Here is a 21,229-nt window from a genome sequence, read left to right as displayed (position 1 = left end):
CGAACACGGGGTTGAAACATAGACTCACTTTGTTTACACAAGTGAGTCAAAAAATCATGTCCAAAACCGTGAGGAAAATCTTTAAACAAATTTTCTTCTGAATTTCACACTGGGCATGATACTGTAAATGGTCAGCAAAAGTTGCAAGATAAAGTATTTGGAGGAAAAAAAAAAAAGAAGAAAAAAAGAAGAAAAATCACTGAGGAGATATAAATATCTATGTGTATACCCCATGTCACACCTGTAACTTGCTGTGTAGTGTCTATATATCTCTATGTGTATACCCCATGTCACACCTGTAACTTGCTGTGTAGTGTCTATATATCTCTATGTGTATACACCATGTCACACCTGTAACTTGCTGTGTAGTGTCTATATCTCTATGTGTATACACCATGTCACACCTGTAACTTGCTGTGTAGTGTCTATATATCTATGTGTATACACCATGTCACACCTGTAACTTGCTGTGTAGTGTCTATATATCTCTATGTGTATACACCATGTCACACCTGTAACTTGCTGTGTAGTGTCTATATATCTCTATGTGTATACCCCATGTCACACCTGTAACATGCTGTGTAGTGTCTATATCTCTATGTGTATACACCATGTCACACCTGTAACTTGCTGTGTAGTGTCTATATATCTCTATGTGTATACACCATGTCACACGTGTAACTGGCTGTGTAGTGTCTATATATCTCTATGTGTATACCCCATGTCACACCTGTAACTTGCTGTGTAGTGTCTATATATCTCTATGTGTATACCCCATGTCACACCTGTAACTTGCTGTGTAGTGTCTATATATCTCTATGTGTATACACCATGTCACACGTGTAACTTGATGTGTAGTGTCTATATATCTCTATGTGTATACACCATGTCACACCTGTAACTTGATGTGTAGTGTCTATATATCTCTATGTGTATACACCATGTCACACCTGTAACTTGCTGTGTAGTGTCTATATCTCTATGTGTATACACCATGTCACACCTGTAACTTGCTGTGTAGTGTCTATATATCTCTATGTGTATACACCATGTCACACCTGTAACTTGCTGTGTAGTGTCTATATATCTCTATGTGTATACCCCATGTCACACCTGTAACTTGCTGTGTAGTGTCTATATATCTCTATGTGTATACCCCATGTCACACCTGTAACTTGCTGTGTAGTGTCTATATATCTCTATGTGTATACACCATGTCACACCTGTAACTTGCTGTGTAGTGTCTATATATCTCTATGTGTATACACCATGTCACACGTGTAACTTGCTGTGTAGTGTCTATATATCTCTATGTGTATACACCATGTCACACCTGTAACATGCTGTGTAGTGTCTATATATCTCTATGTGTATACCCCATGTCACACCTGTAACTTGCTGTGTAGTGTCTATATATCTCTATGTGTATACACCATGTCACACCTGTAACTTGCTGTGTAGTGTCTATATATCTCTATGTGTATACACCATGTCACACCTGTAACATGCTGTGTAGTGTCTATATCTCTATGTGTATACACCATGTCACACCTGTAACTTGCTGTGTAGTGTCTATATATCTCTATGTGTATACACCATGTCACACCTGTAACTTGCTGTGTAGTGTCTATATATCTCTATGTGTATACCCCATGTCACACCTGTAACTTGCTGTGTAGTGTCTATATCTCTATGTGTATACACCATGTCACACCTGTAACTTGCTGTGTAGTGTCTATATATCTCTATGTGTATACCCCATGTCACACCTGTAACTTGCTGTGTAGTGTCTATATATCTCTATGTGTATACCCCATGTCACACCTGTAACTTGCTGTGTAGTGTCTATATATCTCTATGTGTATACACCATGTCACACCTGTAACTTGATGTGTAGTGTCTATATCTCTATGTGTATACCCCATGTCACACCTGTAACTTGCTGTGTAGTGTCTATATATCTCTATGTGTATACACCATGTCACACCTGTAACTTGCTGTGTAGTGTCTATATCTCTATGTGTATACCCCATGTCACACCTGTAACTTGATGTGTAGTGTCTATATATCTCTATGTGTATACACCATGTCACACCTGTAACTTGCTGTGTAGTGTCTATATCTCTATGTGTATACACCATGTCACACCTGTAACTTGCTGTGTAGTGTCTATATATCTCTATGTGTATACACCATGTCACACCTGTAACTTGCTGTGTAGTGTCTATATATCTCTATGTGTATACCCCATGTCACACCTGTAACTTGCTGTGTAGTGTCTATATCTCTATGTGTATACACCATGTCACACCTGTAACTTGCTGTGTAGTGTCTATATATCTCTATGTGTATACACCATGTCACACCTGTAACTTGCTGTGTAGTGTCTATATATCTCTATGTGTATACCCCATGTCACACCTGTAACTTGCTGTGTAGTGTCTATATATCTCTATGTGTATACACCATGTCACACCTGTAACTTGATGTGTAGTGTCTATATCTCTATGTGTATACACCATGTCACACCTGTAACTTGCTGTGTAGTGTCTATATATCTCTATGTGTATACACCATGTCACACCTGTAACTGGCTGTGTAGTGTCTATATATCTCTATGTGTATACACCATGTCACACCTGTAACTTCCTGTGTACTACCTTTACCCCCTGTGTGTATACACCATGTCACACCTGTAACCAAATGTGTGCTTTGGACGTTGGGTTCCAGAGTCACATGATGGCACAACGTATCATCATCCTCGCTTCCAGAGAGACCGTCATGGTGACAGTATACTAACATCCAGAAAATGAAAGAAATCCACATGACAGATACAATGGCCGAGTGGTTAAAGCGTTGGACTGTCAATCTGAGGGTCCCGGGTTCGAATCATGGTGACGGCGCCTGGTGGGTAAAGGATGGAGATTTTTACGATTTCCTAAGTCAACATATGTGCAGACCTGATTGTGCCAGAACCCCCTTTGTGTGTATACGCAAGCAGAAGATCAAATACGCACGTTAAAGATCCTGTAATCCATGTTAGCGTTCGGTGGTTATGGAAACAAGAACATACCCAGCATACCCCCCCGCCCCCCGCGATAGCGGAGTATGGCTGCCTACATGGCGGGGTAAAAACGGTCATCCACGAAAAATCCCACTCGTGTACATACGAGTGAACGTGGGAGTTGCAGCCCACGAACGCATAAGAAGAAGAAATCCATACATGTCAAAGATTCCATCCTAAAACGGGAACATATTTGGGGTTGTTGAAACGTGTACAAACCAGGCATGCGTACATCAGTCCCAGAAAACACATTATGGCTGCCTAATCATCAATATGATGAGGTACAATTCTCACGGCGACAGCTTCTTGGTTACCGAGGCAACAGCGGCTGTTGCCCTAAAAGCTTCCTCAACTTTTTCTTTTCAGTCGGATCAATTTCTTCTACTAATTGCGAACAGCCTCAAACCCCCGAAAAAAATCGCAACTGCTCTGGCTACTCCGAGTACAACCTTGCTACACCTTTCAATGAAAGACTCTGCCTGACGACTAACACTCTGAAAATAGCGACATTTGGTGGCGAAATGCTCACAGTTGTTAAACAGCACGTCGTACTCAGCTGGGCCGATGTGTGACCGGGCGATTGCGACAACCTGGTGCCCTGGGAGAGGGCTGCAACAGAAAACAAGGGCTCCATCATCGCTGCAAGAGATTTTCATGACTGTTGTGGTGACTGATCACCCCTCCCCCCCCCCTCTCCCCCACATTTAAAACAAAATTATTTTGCTGCCCAGTCATTTGCACCGTTTCAGTGATATTGCTTCCACACCACTCATCCAGAGTCCCCTGTACACAGCCACACGCGGGTTCAACTGCTGCAGTCTCAGAGCCAGCAATCGATAGCGAACAACTGATTCTGGAGAACGCACACCAGAGCAGACCCTGCCCTGCTGCTGTTTGACTTTGGTGGTGACTCAGATTCAGCCAATGGTTGTTGGTGCAGCGCCAAGCTGTCTGCTGACACTTACTGTGTGCAGACCTCAGTGCGTCCCGTGTAGCTTGGTGGGGATTGCTTTCATGTGCTAGGTGTGCCGTACGCTTGGTCTCCACCGCTGGTTCCATTTTCTGCCAGCTTGCCTCCCACCAGTCCTCATTTCTCTGCTCCTTTCTTCCAAACGCTCCACCCCTGACTGGTAGACAGCATCGCGCACATGTTTCCACTTGGCGTCTACACTCGAAGCTTCTGAACGGCCATTCTCCAATGATGCACAAAGGATTCCCCAAAACTCCTGACCTTTGACCAGGTTTGTTGATCGGCAAGCGTTGATACACGGGCGGCCTTTGGATTTGGAATGATGCATTCTGTGCGGGATGAGTCGTATTTTGGAGCGGACGAGGATGTGGTCAGTGTCACAATCAGCGCTGTGGAAGCTTCTTGTGTTGAGCACACCATTCAGGTCTTGCTTCCTGGACAAGATTAGATCTGGCTGGTGCCAGTGGTTGGATCTGGGGTGACGCCATGCGACTTTGTGCCTTGCCTTGATTTTGAAGAAGGTGTTTGTCACTGCCAACTTGTGAAAGGAACACAGCTCTAAAAGTCTCTGACCATTCTCATTCATTCTGTCAACTCCATGACGTCCGATTATAGGCCAGGCTTCGAAGTCAGCACCCACCCTTGCACTGAGATCTCCCAAGATGTAAAGACCTTCATTGTTGGGCACACATCTCCCAACTGAATCGAGAGCATCATAGAACTGGTCCTTCTCGTCTGTGGCAGAGCTTAGGGTTGGAGCAAAAGCTCAAACAAATGGCTGTGCCCGTTCTTGTTGTCATCTTCATGGCCAGGAGCCTCTCAGAACCTCCAGTCGGCAGTTCGATGGCTGACAACAAAGTTCCTCACAGCAAAACCCACGCCGTGTATGTGTGCCTCCTCTGAGCTCTTCCCCTGCCAGAAGAACGTGTAGATCCATCCTCTGGCAGCCTTGTCTCTTGCAGAGCAGCAACGTCGATCTTAAGACGGCTTAGTTCTCTGTCAGCAGTCTTTCGTAGGTTGTCTGTTGACTGCAGATCGCTGTTAAAACCTGGACACATTGTCCTTACATTCCAGCTTGCAATCTGAAAAGCTAGCATCTTCCTCTTGATTTTTCTTTTGTCTGGTGCTGGAATTTACAACCCGCCTGTTGATTTCTCTAAGCTCCAAGCACCCATTGGAGCAAGCAGGTTATGGCGGGGTAGCGCCTTATTGGCTGGGGGCTGCCCAGCTTGAGGCGGGCGATAACTACTCAATGGAGTCCAAGAATTCCTCCCACCGACGAGAGCAACCCCTGGCGCCCGGCTCTACGCCAAACGAGCCTTGGCTTATAACCGGTAACTGCTGCTCTCCATGTTGTGTCCACGCTGACTTAGCGAAGTTGGAGTGACCTCTCCAGGTGCAGGTCTGGGCAGATTGATCTGGAGGACAAGCTGTTGGCCATGTAGCAAGTCCTCCCAATCCTCGTTTCTAGATGACTCCAGGGGGAAAGCAGAAGCCAGTACGCCTGGCACCAGGGATGACGCAGGAGCTGCTGGAGAGGAGCTGGTTAGAACTCAAGACCGCCTTAGGGACTCCGACTCCGGGTTTTCTGTCAGGGTTCACTCCTTTAGCCTTTTCCTGAAGAAGATGTAGCCGCAAGGCAACAGAGGTTTGAGCTTGGAGTTGTCCTTCTCCCAGACGATCAGCCTTCCGTGGCTAACGAGCTTCATCTGCTCGGGTTTGAAAACGGAGTTTCCTTCTAGATGAACTGCCTTTCTAGGCTAGCGAGCTCCATCTATCCGGGATAGGGTAATGAGGCGACCCATTTCCGCCTGGATGTTTCCGTCATAGGACATGTGGGACAAACTGGCGGTGTTGTCTACCAGGATGGGGGTGAGGCTTCGAGTGGCACTGTCTCCTCTATAAAATGCCCCACATACATACATTTTTTGTGTGTGTCCATCGAGATCGATGATGACCATCGTTGTCATCCAGCTGGGGGATGGGGGGAGGGTGGTGGTGGGGTGGGGGGAGGATGCTCATGAATCTATCTGTGAATGCGCAGATGGCTGAATGGCTGCGCACATACATACATACATACATATTGTATATGCAAGACATTGCATTGACTGATATATCCATGAATACACCAACTACAGAGATAAATGCAGTCTTTGGACAGAGGCAGTAGTAATTACGATTGATAAGGATCATGTAGAATACTGAGCTTTCATCTGGATTTGACAAAAAAGGTGTGTGCATTGTAAACACAGCCCCCCGCCCCCCTTACAATTTGTAATTGTATTTTGAATTCTTATGAAGTTCATTTTTTGTTATCGTATAGAATTTATTTTATTATCACATCAACATTAAACTGAACACACGTGCGCGTGCGCGCAAATACACACAGCCCCCTCCCCTCCTCACACACACACACACACACACATTCACTCACACACGCTCACACACACAATCTACTACCACCACAACACACACATATCCACCACTCCATGAGCACGTGGTCACCCTATATGCTTACTGATATTTTTCATCAAGGTAGTTGTTCTTCCTGGCTACCGACTTTCCCACAACTTTCCAGAAATCCTCCTCCTTGACCTCCGCTCTGTTGAAACGCTCACCACCGATACTGAAGGATCCGTTGAGATGCCTCCTGATGATGCTGGCTCTGATCCCAACCAGGTGTACCACTCTCTTATGGCCTGAAGCACACACACACACACACACACACACACACACACACACACACACACACACACACACACACAGCACACCACACACACACGCACAGAGAAATAACAAAACACCAATATCTGTCTCTTTCCCTTTGAGTGACACGCAGAAATTTCGAACTGAGAATACAAAGCAAAAAGATAGAGGTTGGGGTGAGAGACAGACAGACAGAGGCAATGATAGGCAAGGCCTGATTGTGTGTCAGATGGTAAGATCGGCAGTGTGTGTGCGTGCGCGAATGCGCTTGTGTGTGTGTGTGTGTGTGTGTGTGTGTGTGTGTGTGTGTGTGTGTGTATGTGTGAGCTTGTGTGTGCGCGCTTTTGTGTGTGTGTGTGTGTGTGTGTGTGTGTGTGTGTGTGTTTCCCTGTCAAGATTAGGTGCGAAAAACATATCGGCACATCGGAGTACATCTTGTGTTGCTTTTTCCACAAAGCGCGCTCATTGTGATAAGAGTCTCTCGATTTGATGAAAGCACATTGGAATGGACTTGATGCAATGCATAACGTTTGGCACGTGAGTTCATTGGACTGGACATCAACGAAGACCCACCATTCTGTTGTGGGCCAGTCTCTGAATGGTACCCCAGGTGTGCTTCAGGGTCACAGTTCTCCTTCCACTTGTTCTTCGCCAGGTGTTTTTTGGCCCTCCTCTCTTCCGGCTGTCTTCGGGTGTCTAACCCATTTCCACGCATTCTCATGATGATAGTCTCCATTTTCTCTCGCTGATACTGGGCGAGTAATTCTTGATTGGAGATTAAATTGAGTCAGAAGAATCATCGCAGGATTATTCGGCTGTATTTTGTGTGGAACGTTGACAGCTTCGTTAGATCACTGTCAGCATCCTCCATCATTCTGAGCAATAGAGCATTGTGGATTGTACACAATTCTGGTACATTCTCAGTTTTGAATTGGTGTAGCACTGGGGGCTCTCCAAACATCGTTCAACGTTCTGAAGGTGATTCCGGCCTTGCTGAGAAGGCTCTTGATGTCACTACCTGTTCCTTCATCGTATCTGACAGTGCTACACACAAACTCTTCAGTTGTGGGTAGATGTGTTTCGCTTACTTGCATTGGTGAAGGTTGGGAATGTTCATTGTCATCAACTCTGTTTTCTGCTGGCTGATCTCCAGGCCTATTTGCTGCGCAAAGTTGCTGAGACGGGTTGTCTTCTCTTACATGTGGTTTCAGTTTCAATGCCATAGTGTCCTTACTGACCCACATACATTATGGACAGGGCTGCTTAAAAATGAAATAAAGAAACAAAAACAGAAGGCAGATGTCTGACCCATTTATAAAACTCAACTCACTGGTCTAGCCTTGAGAGTCCAACAGATGCTACGTGTGAATGAATTCCGATGGTGATGTATATGTAGCCGTGTATCCGAGTGGTTTATCAGGGGACGGTACAAAATAAGTAACTAATGATGATTTACTGTATTAAAAGATAGACAAGAATTCCCGCGCATAGGCCAGGAACATATAAAGGCCAGTCACAAAAGGGTTTTTCTATTGTTTTATTTTACAATAGTTATAAGAAGAAGAGATAAGGAGAGAAATAATGAGAGAAGAACTAAGAGGAATGAGGAGAAGAACTAAGAGGAACGAGGAGAAGAACTAAGAAGAAGACATAAAGGAGAAGAGATAAAACAGAGATTAAACTGAAACCAAGTATGCTTCTAACTGATTTAAGTGTGTGTGTAAGCACAACAAATATAATATTTCAGTAAACGATTCAGAGACTTGATTTGATAGTTATTTGGAGCCTTTGTCTAAAAGGGGATTTACATTCAAACTGGGAATGGCGTCACACATTCTGCGCAGGTCATTGAAGACCGGCTGTCAGTTGCGAAGAAGCCGTCTGCTATCGCTGATGTGTGAAGCAAGTTTTGAAGCAAACAGAGCACTTGGTTACATATATTTGAATGATAAATTTGTGCTGAAAATGTATGTACTATTGTGTTTAAATTTTTTAAAAATTGTATTTGTTTAGAATTTATCTACATACACAGAATTAAGTTTGCAACAATGATAACAAAAAACCAAACAAACAAACAAAAAACAAAACAACAACAACAAACAAACAAACAAACAAAACAAAAACAAAAAACCCCAACAACAACAACAACATATGTACACAGACTTTACAATAGTGACATTAAGCATATCTTCTTTACATAAAGAATGAGCAGTTATATTACATATCCACAGACTAAGGTATTTCAAATTCATCATATGTCACAGCCACAGTCCGGCCTGGCCTTTGACGTTTGTTTTGTTTTTGTTTTAGAGATCGTCGCTTAAGAGCGTGTATTAGTCACGTGATGCTGATGACGTATCGTTGTCGTCATGCTCATCCGGGTAGCGGAGACTCATCACCTCCATCTTGAGCTGGGGTTCAGAATGAATCTTTCTTCTCTTCACATTACTGTGGACTCATGTTTTCCTTCGTCCTCCCGCTTGTCTATTGTTACCGCAAACAAATATAATGTAAGTGGCGAGCATCGCTACAGGGACTGCTGGGGTTGGAAGGGTGTGTGTGTGTGGGTGTGGGTTTTTTTTTGGGGGGTGGGGGTGGGGGTGCGGGGTTTCTGCTATAAACTCACCTGCGTACACTGCATAATGTGAGTACGTTCCTCTTTTAATCTCGATAAGGTCCCCTGGCTCAAGTTCATCCAGAAGTGCTCTGTTCGCCCGTTTCCTTGCTGCCATTTTGCACCTGTCTGAAACATTTAACAAGTACAACAACAAAATGTATCACCCAAAACCTAAATGGATCTCTGCAGCAGCGTCACCATCAGCCTCACCCCCGCTCCATCACCACCACCAGAGAAATACCCTCATAAAACAGAGAAACAGTGTCCCATAAAACATACGAAAAAAACACACACACACAAAGTATTGTTCTGTAAAACAGAGAGACACGTACTGTCCCATAAGAAGATAATAGGCTACTCTAAAAGGAATGATTACGAACAGTGATGAGTCAAATATAGGGAAGAAGTACTGGAACTTGTCAGCTGGTGTGATCAAAACAACTTAGAACTCAACTTGTCAAAAACAAAAGAATTAATTTTAGATTTCAGGAAGACCAGATCCGACCCCTTACCACTTGTCATTAAAGACAAACAATTAGAGATCATCAGCGAATTTAAATTTCTCGGGCTGATCATTTCCAACGATTTGAAATGGGAGAAAAATACGAAAAAAATTGTAAAGAAAGCACAACAGCGCCTGTATTTTCTTCGGCGCCTCAAAAAGTTCGGAATTAAAAAGGAAATCATGGTTGATTTCTACCGAGCAGTCATTGAAAGTGTGCTAACCTTCGCTATTACTGTTTGGTACAGAAACATTTCCAAGGCAGAAGTTGCAGCCTTTAATTAACATTATCGTAAAAACTGCCACCAAGATTACCGGGGCTGATCGACCTTCTCTAGACGACATATCATAAGCGGCTACTCAAAAAAGCAAAATCAACCAGCCAGGACGAATCACATCCAGCTTTTGGGATTTTCGAGATGCTCCCCTCTGGTCGACGGTATAGAAGTATAAGGACGAAAACCAATCGCTTCGCCAATAGCTTTTTCCCCAAAGCAGTCAATGCCCTGTCTCTCGAACAAATCCAGTATGATAAATAGAATTGTGCAATCAACAACCATCTACCTGAAGATCTAGTCATCAGCCCCATCACATGTAATATGCGGCTTCTGTTCAAACGTGTGTGTGTGTGTGTGTGTGTGCGCGCGCGCGCGTGCGTACAAGTTTTTATATTGATATGCACATGTATGTATCCTAAATTCTACTATATTTGTGTTTGTGTATGATTTTCGATTTATGTTCGTACCTTGTTATGTACTATCCTCCCCAATATTCCTTCTGACTCCGGTACACTTTGTAATAAAGTCATTCTATTCTATTCTATTCTAAAACAGAGAAACATGTACTGTCCCATAAAACAGAGAAACACTGCCCCATAAAACAGGGAAACATAGTCCCATAAAACAGAGAAACACTGCCCCATAAAAAAGAGAAACAATGCCCCACAAAACATATCCCATAAACAGAGAATCACTGCCCCATAAAACATGTCCCATAAACAGAAAATCACTGCCCCATAAAACAGAGAACCACTGTCCCATAAAACAGAGAATCACTGCCCCATAATACAAACACTGTCTCATAAAACAGAGAACCACTGTCCCATAAAACAGAGATCCACTGTCCCATAAAAAAGAAGCAATGTCTCATAAAACGGAGAAACACGTACTGCCCCATAAAAAATGTCCCATAAAACAGAGAACCACTGTCCCCTAAAACAGAGAACCACTGTCCCCTAAAACAGAGAACCACTGTCCCCTAAAACAGAAGAATACTGTCTCATAAAACAGAGAACCACTGTCCCATAAAACAGAAGAATACTGTCTCATAAAACAGAGAACCACTGTCCCATAAGACAGAGAACCACTGTCCCATAAAACAGAGGAATACTGTCCCATAAAACAGAAGCAATGTCTCATAAAACAGAGAACCGCTGTCCCATAAACAGAGAACCACTGTCCCATAAAACAGTAGAATACTGTCATAAAACAGAGAACCACTGTCCCATAAAAAAGAGAACCATTGTCCCATAAAACAGTAGAATACTGTCCCATAAAAAAGAGAACCACTGTCCCATAAAACAGTAGAATACTGTCTCATAAAACAAAGAACCACTATCCCATAAAACAGAGAAACACTGCCCCATAAAACATGTCCCATAAACAGAGAATCACTGTCCCATAAAACAGAGAACCACTGCCCCATAAACAAAGAACCACTATCCCATAAAACAGAGAAACACTGCCCCATAAAACAGAGAACCACTGTCCCATAAAACAGAGAACCACTGTCCCATAAAACAGAAGCAATGTCTCATAAAACGGAGAAACACGTCCCATAAAACAGAGGAATACTGTCCCATAAAACAGAAGCAATGTCTCATAAAACAGAGAACCGCTGTCCCATAAACAGAGAACCACTGTCCCATAAAACAGTAGAATACTGTCTCATAAAACAGAGAACCACTGTCCCATAAAAAAGAGAACCACTGTCCCATAAAACAGTTGAATACTGTCCCATAAAAAAGAGAACCACTGTCCCATAATACAGTAGAATACTGTCTCATAAAACAGAGAACCACTGTCCCATAAAACAGAGAAACACTGCCCCATAAAACATGTCCCATAAACAGAGAATCACTGCCCCATAAAACAAAGAACCACTGTCCCATAAAAAAGAGAACCACTGTCCCATAAAACAGTAGAATACTGTCCCATAAAAAAGAGAACCACTGTCCCATAAAACAGTAGAATACTGTCTCATAAAACAGAGAACCACTGTCCCATAAAACAGAGAAACACTGCCCCATAAAACATGTCCCATAAACAGAGAACCACTGCCCCATAAAACAGAAGAATACTGTCTCATAAAACAGAGAACCACTGTCCCATAAAACAGAGAACCACTGTCCCATAAAACAGAACCACTGTCCCATAAAACAGAGAACCACTGTCCCATAAAACAGAGAACCACTGTCCCATAAAACAGAAGCAATGTCTCATAAAACGGAGAAACACGTACTGCCCCATAAAACATGTCCCATAAAACAGAGATCCACTGTCCCTTAAAACAGAACCACTTTCCCACAAAACAGAGATCCACTGTCCCTTAAAACAGAACACCAATGTTCCATAAAACAAAAAATACTGTCTCATAAAACAGAGAAACACTGTCCCATAAAACGGAGAAACACTTTCTCATAAAACAGAAAATACTGTCTCATAAAACAGCGAACCACTGTCCCATAAAGCAAAAACCAAAAAACACTGCCTCATAAAAAAGAAAAACACTATCCCATAAAACAAAAAATACTGTCCCATAAAACAGAGAAACGCTGTCCCATAAAACGGAGAAACACTGTCTCATAAAACAGAAAAATACTGTCTTATAAAACATAACCACTGTCCCATAAAAAAACCCCATAAACTGTCTCATGAAACAGAGAAACACTGTCCCATAAAACCAAGAAACACATGTCTAATACAAAAAAAAATTAAAAAAACACTGTCACATAAAACAAAAAATACTGTCCCATAAAACTGAGAAACACTGTCCCATAAAACTGAGAAACACTGTCCCATAAAACCAAGAAACACATGTCTAATAAAAACAAAAACAAAAACAAAAACCCACTGTCACATAAAACAAAAAATACTGTCCCATAAAACTGAGAAACACTGTCCCATAAAACAGAGAAACACTGTCCCATAAAACAGAGAAACATGGTCCCACAGAACAGTTAAACACTGTCCCATAAAACAGAGAAACATTGAGAATACTTCACGACAAAGGATAACTTTTCCACGCATAACATTGTTTCTCAGGTACACCAAGACAAATCAGTTGTTACAGATACGTGAATGGAATCTAAAAATATCACAGGTGTACTCCTTTGTGATGATTTGAATAGAGATGTCGATATCAATTTTTAAGGGTAAACTGATGAAGTAATGATCTGGAAACAGAGTGCGTGGTTTATTTGTTTAATTATTTCTTGATTATTATTTATTCACAGCCATTTCACCCACTCTAGGAAGACATTGTCGGGAATGGCCAGAGGGCAAAACTGATGCAGAAGTGAAGCTACTCATAGAAGGAAACAGTAAAGAAGAGGACATCATCATATACACCAAAGGCCAATCCGGTTGGGGATTCACTGCGAAACAAAATGGAAAAACAATTAGGGAAGAGAATTCTGCCTACAAAGTCACAACCTCCAGCCTAACGATGAAGTTGAAGCTGTGACACATGCTCTCCAGTGGCTATCTATCCATATGCCCGGAAACCAGCATGCCATGATTCTGACGGACTCAGTGAACCACATACAGAAAATTGAATGTGGAATGGAAAGCCCAGAGTGGCATGAGGCAATGCGCAACTTTCAGATTTAAAAACTACATGGTCATACTGCCCGGGACATGCAGGTGTTAAGGGAAATGAGCGAGCTGACAGACTTGCTGGTAACGCAACACCAACGAGCGGCCTACATCTAGGAAAATCGGAAATCCTCAGAAAAGTCAAAGAATACAACAAAAAAAGGTACAAGGCCATCACACCATCGATCGCCTCAAAGAAATAAAGGTAGAGAGAGGGAGCGGCCGTAAGTCTAGCATGAAAGGTAGAGCACGATGCTTTGCAAATCAAACGAATATCGGCATCATTTCCAAACCAACATTGCGCAAATTTCTTCAAAACGGAACAGAGTCTCTGTGGGCCTTTCCAAGTAAATACAATAGACCGAGCAACACGCTAAACGCCACGTTCTTGGCATCAGAGATCTTTTCCCGCCCCTCTTGCGGCCTGTCAGTGGCAGCCTTATTATTATTATCATTATTGTTATTGTTGTTGTTGTTATCATTATTATGTAACATGACGTATAATGTCATTAATCTTGTAATATACCCCCCTCTCTCTCTCCCCCTCTCAATCTCCCTTTCTCTCTTTTCCCCATCCTCTGAGTGTGTGTGGATGTCTTCCGTCTGTTTCGCTTGTTTAAAATCAAAGAAATATTGATACATGTTCAACTCTAACTTTGATATGATATTCGCAGTAATGGTATGATCTTAAAAATAAAATAAAATAAAAAATCACGACAAAAGCTGACGTTCCACACAAAGACACACCCCGACAGATCATGAATGGAATCTAAAAATAAATTGGCTGTACCTACCTGCTACCGCGTACCCGTTTGTATTGACTGGTCTTCAAGCTGAGTAGCCACTATCAATGTTTTTTTCTTTCAGGAACTGCGATCGTGATCTTGGATAAGTTCAGTTGTACTGAAGACAAATTTTCTTCTTTAGATAAAACAAAAAATCCGGCAGTTGTGAAAGGAGGAATACTGTTTGTCCCCCCCACTAGCCGCACCCTTCTGCCCCACAAACCCGCCACGGTTTGCTGGTCTTCAGACAACGCAAAATCTGACACTCTTGAGAATGCAATACTTTTTGTTCTCAAGACATACAGACAAATGTCGTCGCGGTGTTCCACAAAAAACGAAGAAAACAATAACTGAATTTGACAATCAACTTAGAAACAAAACCCCGCCCGAAACTGAAGGTAAGATTACTTACACACAGTATCCCTTCACAGGCAGCACAACTGCACGTCTGTTCTGAGTTTGCGCGCTTCTTTTCAGTCTAGTCAGACGAGGTTCTCGTGACTTGAGGCGAGGTTTGCTTTTTTTTGGGGGGGTGGGGTGGGGGTGGGGGGGGATCAGTCACCCCTCTCATTCCAAGTGTCCTCGGCAATGTACCACCCACGCCCAAATTCAGCACTGGGGTGTTTTGGAGCATTTGTGTCTAGAATAAAAGAACATCCACCTGCAGGGGATTTTTTTTCAATCTCTTTTTAAAATCGTTTTTAAAAGTTCATCTAAAGGATTATCATTTTAGAAAATTATCTCAGTGGGGTGACAGCCCTTCACTGACATCCTGGCCTGTAAGCTCTGTCTTATCTCAGCGAGGTGACAGCCCTTCACTGACATCCTGACCTGTAAGCTCTGTCTTATCTCAGTGAGGTGACAGCCCTTCATTGACATCCTGGTCTGAAGGCCCAATCTTATCTCAGCGTGGTGGCAGCCCTTCAGTGACATCCTGGTCTGAAGGCCCAATCTTATCACAGTGAGGTGACAGCCCTTCACTGACATCCTGGTCTGAAAGCTCTGTCTTATCTTAGTGAGGTGACAGCCCTTCACTGACATCCTGGTCTGAAAGCTCTGTCTCATCTTAGCGAGGTGATAGCCCTTTACTGACATCCTGACCTGTAAGCTCTGTCTCATCTTAGCGAGGTGACAGCCCTTCACTGACATCCTGACCTGTAAGCTCTGTCTCATCTTAGCGAGGTGACAGCCCTTCATTGACATCATGACCTGTAGGCTCTGTCTTATCTCAGTGAGGCGACAGCCCTTCACTGACCTCCTGGCCTGTAAGCTCCGTCTGATCTCAGCAAGGTGACAGCCCTTCACTGACATCCTGACCTGTAGGCTCTGTCTTATCTCAGTGAGGTGACAGCCCTTCATTGACATCCTGGTCTGAAGGCCCAATCTTATCTCAGCGTGGTGGCAGCCCTTCAGTGACATCCTGGTCTGAAGGCCCAATCTTATCACAGTGAGGTGACAGCCCTTCACTGACATCCTGGTCTGTAAACTTTGTCTTATCACAGTGAGGTGACAGCCCTTCACTGCCATCCTGGTCTGAAAGCTCTGTCTCATCTTAGCGAGGTGATAGCCCTTCACTGACATCCTGACCTGTAAGCTCTGTCTTATCTCATTGAGGTGACAGCCCTTCACTGACATCCTGACCTGTAAGCTCTGTCTCATCTTAGCGAGGTGACAGCCCTTCACTGACATCCTGACCTGTAAGCTCTGTCTTATCTCAGTGAGGTGACAGCCCTTCACTGACATCCTGACCTGTAAGCTCTGTCTCATCTTAGCGAGGTGATAGCCCTTCACTGACATCCTGGTCTGTAAACTCTGTCTTATCTCATTGAGGTGACAGCCCTTCACTGACATCCTGGTCTGAAAGCTCTGTCTCATCTTACCGAGGTGATAGCCCATCACTGACATCCTGACCTGTAAGCTCTGTCTCATCTTAGCGAGGTGACAGCCCTTCACTGACATCCTGACCTGTAAGCTCTGTCTCATCTTAGCGAGGTGATAGCCCTTCACTGACATCCTGACCTGTAATCTCTGTCTCATCTTAGCGAGGTGACAGCCCTTCACTGACATCCTGACCTGTAAGCTCTGTCTTATCTCATTGAGGTGACAGCCCTTCACTGACATCCTGACCTGTAAGCACTGTCTCATCTTAGCGAGGTGACAGCCCTTCACTGACATCCTGACCTGTAAGCTCTGTCTTATCTCAGTGAGGTGACAGCCCTTCACTGACATCCTGACCTGTAAGCACTGTCTCATCTTAGCGAGGTGATAGCCCTTCACTGACATCCTGACCTGTAAGCTCTGTCTCATCTTAGCGAGGTGACAGCCTTTCACTGACATCCTGACCTGTAAGCTCTGTCTTATCTCAGTGAGGTGACAGCCCTTCACTGACATCCTGACCTGTAAGCTCTGTCTCATCTTAGCGAGGTGACAGCCCTTCACTGACATCCTGACCTGTAAGCTCTGTCTTATCTCAGTGAGGTGACAGCCCTTCACTGACATCCTGACCTGTAAGCTCTGTCTTATCTCAGTGAGGTGACAGCCCTTCACTGACATCCTGACCTGTAAGCTCTGTCTTATCTCATTGGGGTGATAGCCCTTCACTGACATCCTGGTCTGAAAGCTCTGTCTCATCTTAGCGAGGTGACAGCCCTTCACTGACATCCTGGCCTGTGAGGCTAACAGAATCGCTGCAGCAGAGCAACGCAGACATGCCAGGAAAAGCAGTGCCAGCAAGTCCCCGACAGCCGCCACCATCCCCTGTCCACACTGCGTCAAAACCTTCCGGAGAATAAGTACTGGAACTTGTCATCTGGTGTGATCAAAACAACTTAGAACTCAACTTGTCAAAAATAAAAGAATTAATTTTAGATTTCAGGAAGACCAGATCCGACCCCTTACCACTTGTCATTAAAGACAAGCAATTAGAGATCATCAGCGAATTGAAATTTCTCGGGCTGATCATTTCCAACGATTTGAAATGGGAGGAAAATACGAAAAAAATTGTAAAGAAAGCACAACAGCGCCTGTATTTTCTTCGGCGCCTCAAAAAGTTCGGAATTAAAAAGGAAATCATGGTTGATTTCTACCGAGCAGTCACACCATCGATCGCCTCAAAGAAATAAAGGTAGAGAGAGGGAGCAGCCGTAAGTCTAGCATGAAAGGTAGAACACGATGCTTTGCAAATCAAACGAATATCGGCATCATTTCCAAACCAACATTGCGCAATTTTTTTCAAAACAGAACAGAGTTGCTGTGGGCTTTTCCAAATAAATACAATAGACCGAGCAACACGCTGGACGCCACGTTCTTGGCGTCAGAGATCTTTTCCCGCCCCTCTTGCGGCCTGTCAGTGGCAGCCTTATTATTATCATTATTGTTATTGTTGTTATCATTATTATGTAACATGACGTATAATGTCATTAATTCTTGTAATATACCCTCTCTCTCTCTCCCCCCCTGTCAATCTCCCTTTCTCTCTCCCCCTCTCAATCTCCCTTTCTCTCTTTTCCCCATCCTCTGAGTGTGTGTGGATGTCTTCCGTCTGTTTCGCCTGTTTAAAATCAAAGAAAAATTGATACATGTTCAACTCTGACTTTGATATGATATTCGCAGTAATGGTATGATCTTAAAAATAAAATAAAATAAAAAATCACGACAAAAGGTGACGTTCCACACAAAGACACACCCCGACAGAATCAGGGATCAGTCACCCCTCTCATTCCAAGTGTCCTCGGCAATGTACCACCCACGCCCAAATTCAGCACTGGGCTGTTTTGGAGCATTTGTGTCTAGAATAAAAGAACATCCACCTGCAGGGTTGGTTTTTTTTTCAATCTATTTTTAAAATCGTTTTTAAAAGTTCATCTAAAGGATTATCATTTTAGAAAATTATCTCAATGGGCTGACAGCCCTTCACTGACATCCTGGCCTGTAAGCTCTGTCTTACCTCAGCGAGGTGACAGCCCTTCACTGACATCCTGACCTGTAAGCTCTGTCTTATCTCAGTGAGGTGACAGCCCTTCACTGACATCCTTACCTGTAAACTCTGTCTTATCTCATTGAGGTGAAAGCCCTTCAGTGACATCCTGGTCTGAAGGCCCAATCTTATCACAGTGAGGTGACAGCCCTTCACTGACATCCTGGTCTGTAAACTCTGTCTTATCACAGTGAGGTGACAGCCCTTCACTGACATCCTGGTCTGTAAACTCTGTCTTATCTCATTGAGGTGACAGCCCTTCACTGACATCCTGGTCTGTAAACTCTGTCTTATCTCATTGAGGTGACAGCCCTTCACTGACATCCTGACCTGTAAGCTCTGTCTCATCTTAGCGAGGTGACAGCCCTTCACTGACATCCTGGTCTGAAAGCTCTGTCTCATCTTAGCGAGGTGATAGCCCTTCACTGACATCCTGGCCTGTAAGCTCTGTCTCATCTTAGCGAGGTGACAGCCCTTCACTGACATCCTGACCTGTAAGCTCTGTCTCATCTTAGCGAGGTGACAGCCCTTCACTGACATCCTGACCTGTAAGCTCTGTCTTATCTCAGTGAGGTGACAGCCCTTCACTGACATCCTGACCTGTAAGCTCTGTCTTATCACAATGAGGTGACAGGACAAGAGACAAACAGACATACAGGTAGACAGACAGACAGACAGACAGACAAAGACTACAAGAGAGCGACAAGGATAGACGTGGAGGTACAGAGGAATAGAGAGACAGACAAAACACCGAACACTGAAATGTTTACTGTCATTCGCTGTAAAGCTGTAGTGACATAGTAGGTACACATCAGAACAAAAATGGTGAAAAACAGATAAACTGGGACAGAAAGAAACAGCAGAACTGAAGCAAAGTAAACTAGTAAGAGATAAGCGACACTTTGGTACTTTATGACATTGGCTTTAACTCTCTCCATACGAACGGCGAAAGAGACGACGTTAACAGCGTTTCACCCCAATTACCACCATCAAAATATTGCAAGCGGAAGGCTCATACTGAAGAGGTGAATGTTGACAAAGAATACCACAATTCTGACGACGGAAGCCAAAGGTTGGGTCATTGAGACACCCACTGGATATCGAGGGGTCTGTGTAGAGGAGAAGAGAGGACTGGCCGTACTGAGTGAGTTAAAAAGTCCATGTGACAGGTGGGCACTGTGCCTTTTTTTAAAGTCGTTCGTCTCCAATGTTTGGACAATACAAAGAAAACAAAGTGAAAATAAATGATATAATAGGGCCTAATTATTTCAGCATATAACATCGATGAACATCATATCAATGCAAACACATAACATAGTCCATATAAATTTTAATACTTTTTAAGCATGTAACATCAAAACACATTATATCAATCCGAGCATCATAGCAGGCAGAACACTGAACACTGAAATGTTGAATTTCATTAGCTGAAAAGCTCTGGTGACACAGTACGTACTAATCAGAACAAAATAGATTGATATTTTTTAAAAATTTAAAAAAAGGAACAGAAAAAACAACAACAAAAAACAACAACAAACAAACCAGAATTGAAACAACATAAACTAATAAGTGAATTGAAACACTTTGGCTGGCTCTTTGTCATTAGCTTAAAGTACATGTGACAGGGTGGTAATGTGCCCTTTTTTCAGTCGTTCGTCTCCAAGGTTTGGACAGTACACAGAAAACAAAGTACAGATAAATCATATGATAAATATTTACGCATGTAACATCGACACACATCATATCAATACAAAGATATACTAAAGTACATATAAATCCTAAAATAACTATTTATGCCTCAACATCAAAACCCATCATATCAATACGAACACATCAGATAATTACAATGTCGAGATTGACCATGCAAATGTAGCCCTTCCTTTTTATCTATGCTTTTTTTCCTCATAGAACCCATACTAATTTTTAATTGATTAATGAGTATTTGACCGATGATGGGCGTTTTCCATATATTTATTGCCTCAGCTACATATTTTGCAAGAGAAAGTATCATATCTTCAATTTCTGTCGTCAGTATACCGAACCAATTTTTTCTCTGCGCTCGAGCTGTATTGAAAAGGGTACAGTTTTCTCCCAGTTCATCGTATCTTTTGCAGTTAGATATAAAACGATTTTCATCTTCTGGGCTTTCGCCACACAGTGGGCAAGGAGATGCTGCTACGTCTGAATCGAACCATCTTCTGTTGGCATTCAGTCCAAGTGCTCTCAATCTGAGCTTCGCAAAGCAGATTTTATGACATTTATTTCTTATAATCTTGATATACATTTCTGTTTGAAATATTGATTTAAATGAATAAAATAATACATACCTATCACTGCTCTCTATTTCTCCGTGCCAATTTTGTTTGTAACATGCTATAAGTCTATCTTTAAATTCCGATACAAAGCCGCTCTCGTTCCCTGCTTCTTGGCACATCCAAACAAGACCGAATCCATGTTCCGTTAGTGTTTTCTTGACGTGGAATACCCAGTTCTGTCTGCCCTTCTCCTCTTGCAGTAGCAGCATCTCGTATGCTTTGTCTACACAATCGTGATGTTAGCAGTCTTGCTAGTTTGAGCCAATATTTTATACATTTTACAATTGATCTAATATGTAATGGGTACCTGCCGGTTTCGCCATACATTATAGTGTTTGATGAGTGTAATGGGACACCAAGAAAACGCTTCATTGCAAATGTATGTACCTTTTCCATTTGGTTATTTGACATGAGTTCCC

The 21,229-nt window shown here is 43.1% G+C and overlaps 1 protein-coding gene across 4 annotated transcripts in view; it reads right to left on the bottom strand.

The window, feature by feature from the left end:
• LOC143301934 (phospholipase A and acyltransferase 4-like) overlaps positions 1–15,043 on the bottom strand; it is a 16,716-nt gene extending 1,673 nt beyond the window's left edge. The window contains exons 1-5 of one of the 4 annotated variants that reach the window (XR_013057866.1): positions 14,932–15,043; positions 9,367–9,483; positions 6,553–6,733; positions 2,640–3,673; positions 1–2,311 (exon numbers count right to left, since the gene is read on the bottom strand). The exon at positions 1–2,311 is cut by the window's left edge and continues 1,673 nt beyond it. Coding sequence is in view for 3 of the 4 variants with exons in the window: in XM_076616387.1 (XP_076472502.1) it covers positions 3,436–3,673; positions 6,553–6,733; positions 9,367–9,472 (525 nt within the window). In the remaining variant the exon portion in view is untranslated. The other 3 variants (XM_076616387.1, XM_076616389.1, XM_076616388.1) reach the window with 3 other exon arrangements.
• Between the last annotated feature and the right edge of the window lie 6,186 nt (positions 15,044–21,229).

The sequence above is a fragment of the Babylonia areolata genome, chromosome 28, assembly GCF_041734735.1.
Source record: "Babylonia areolata isolate BAREFJ2019XMU chromosome 28, ASM4173473v1, whole genome shotgun sequence".
Classification (NCBI taxonomy): domain Eukaryota; kingdom Metazoa; phylum Mollusca; class Gastropoda; order Neogastropoda; family Buccinidae; genus Babylonia; species Babylonia areolata.
The sequence above is the reverse complement of the archived record's forward strand: the minus strand, read 5'-3'. Positions and strand labels throughout refer to the sequence as shown.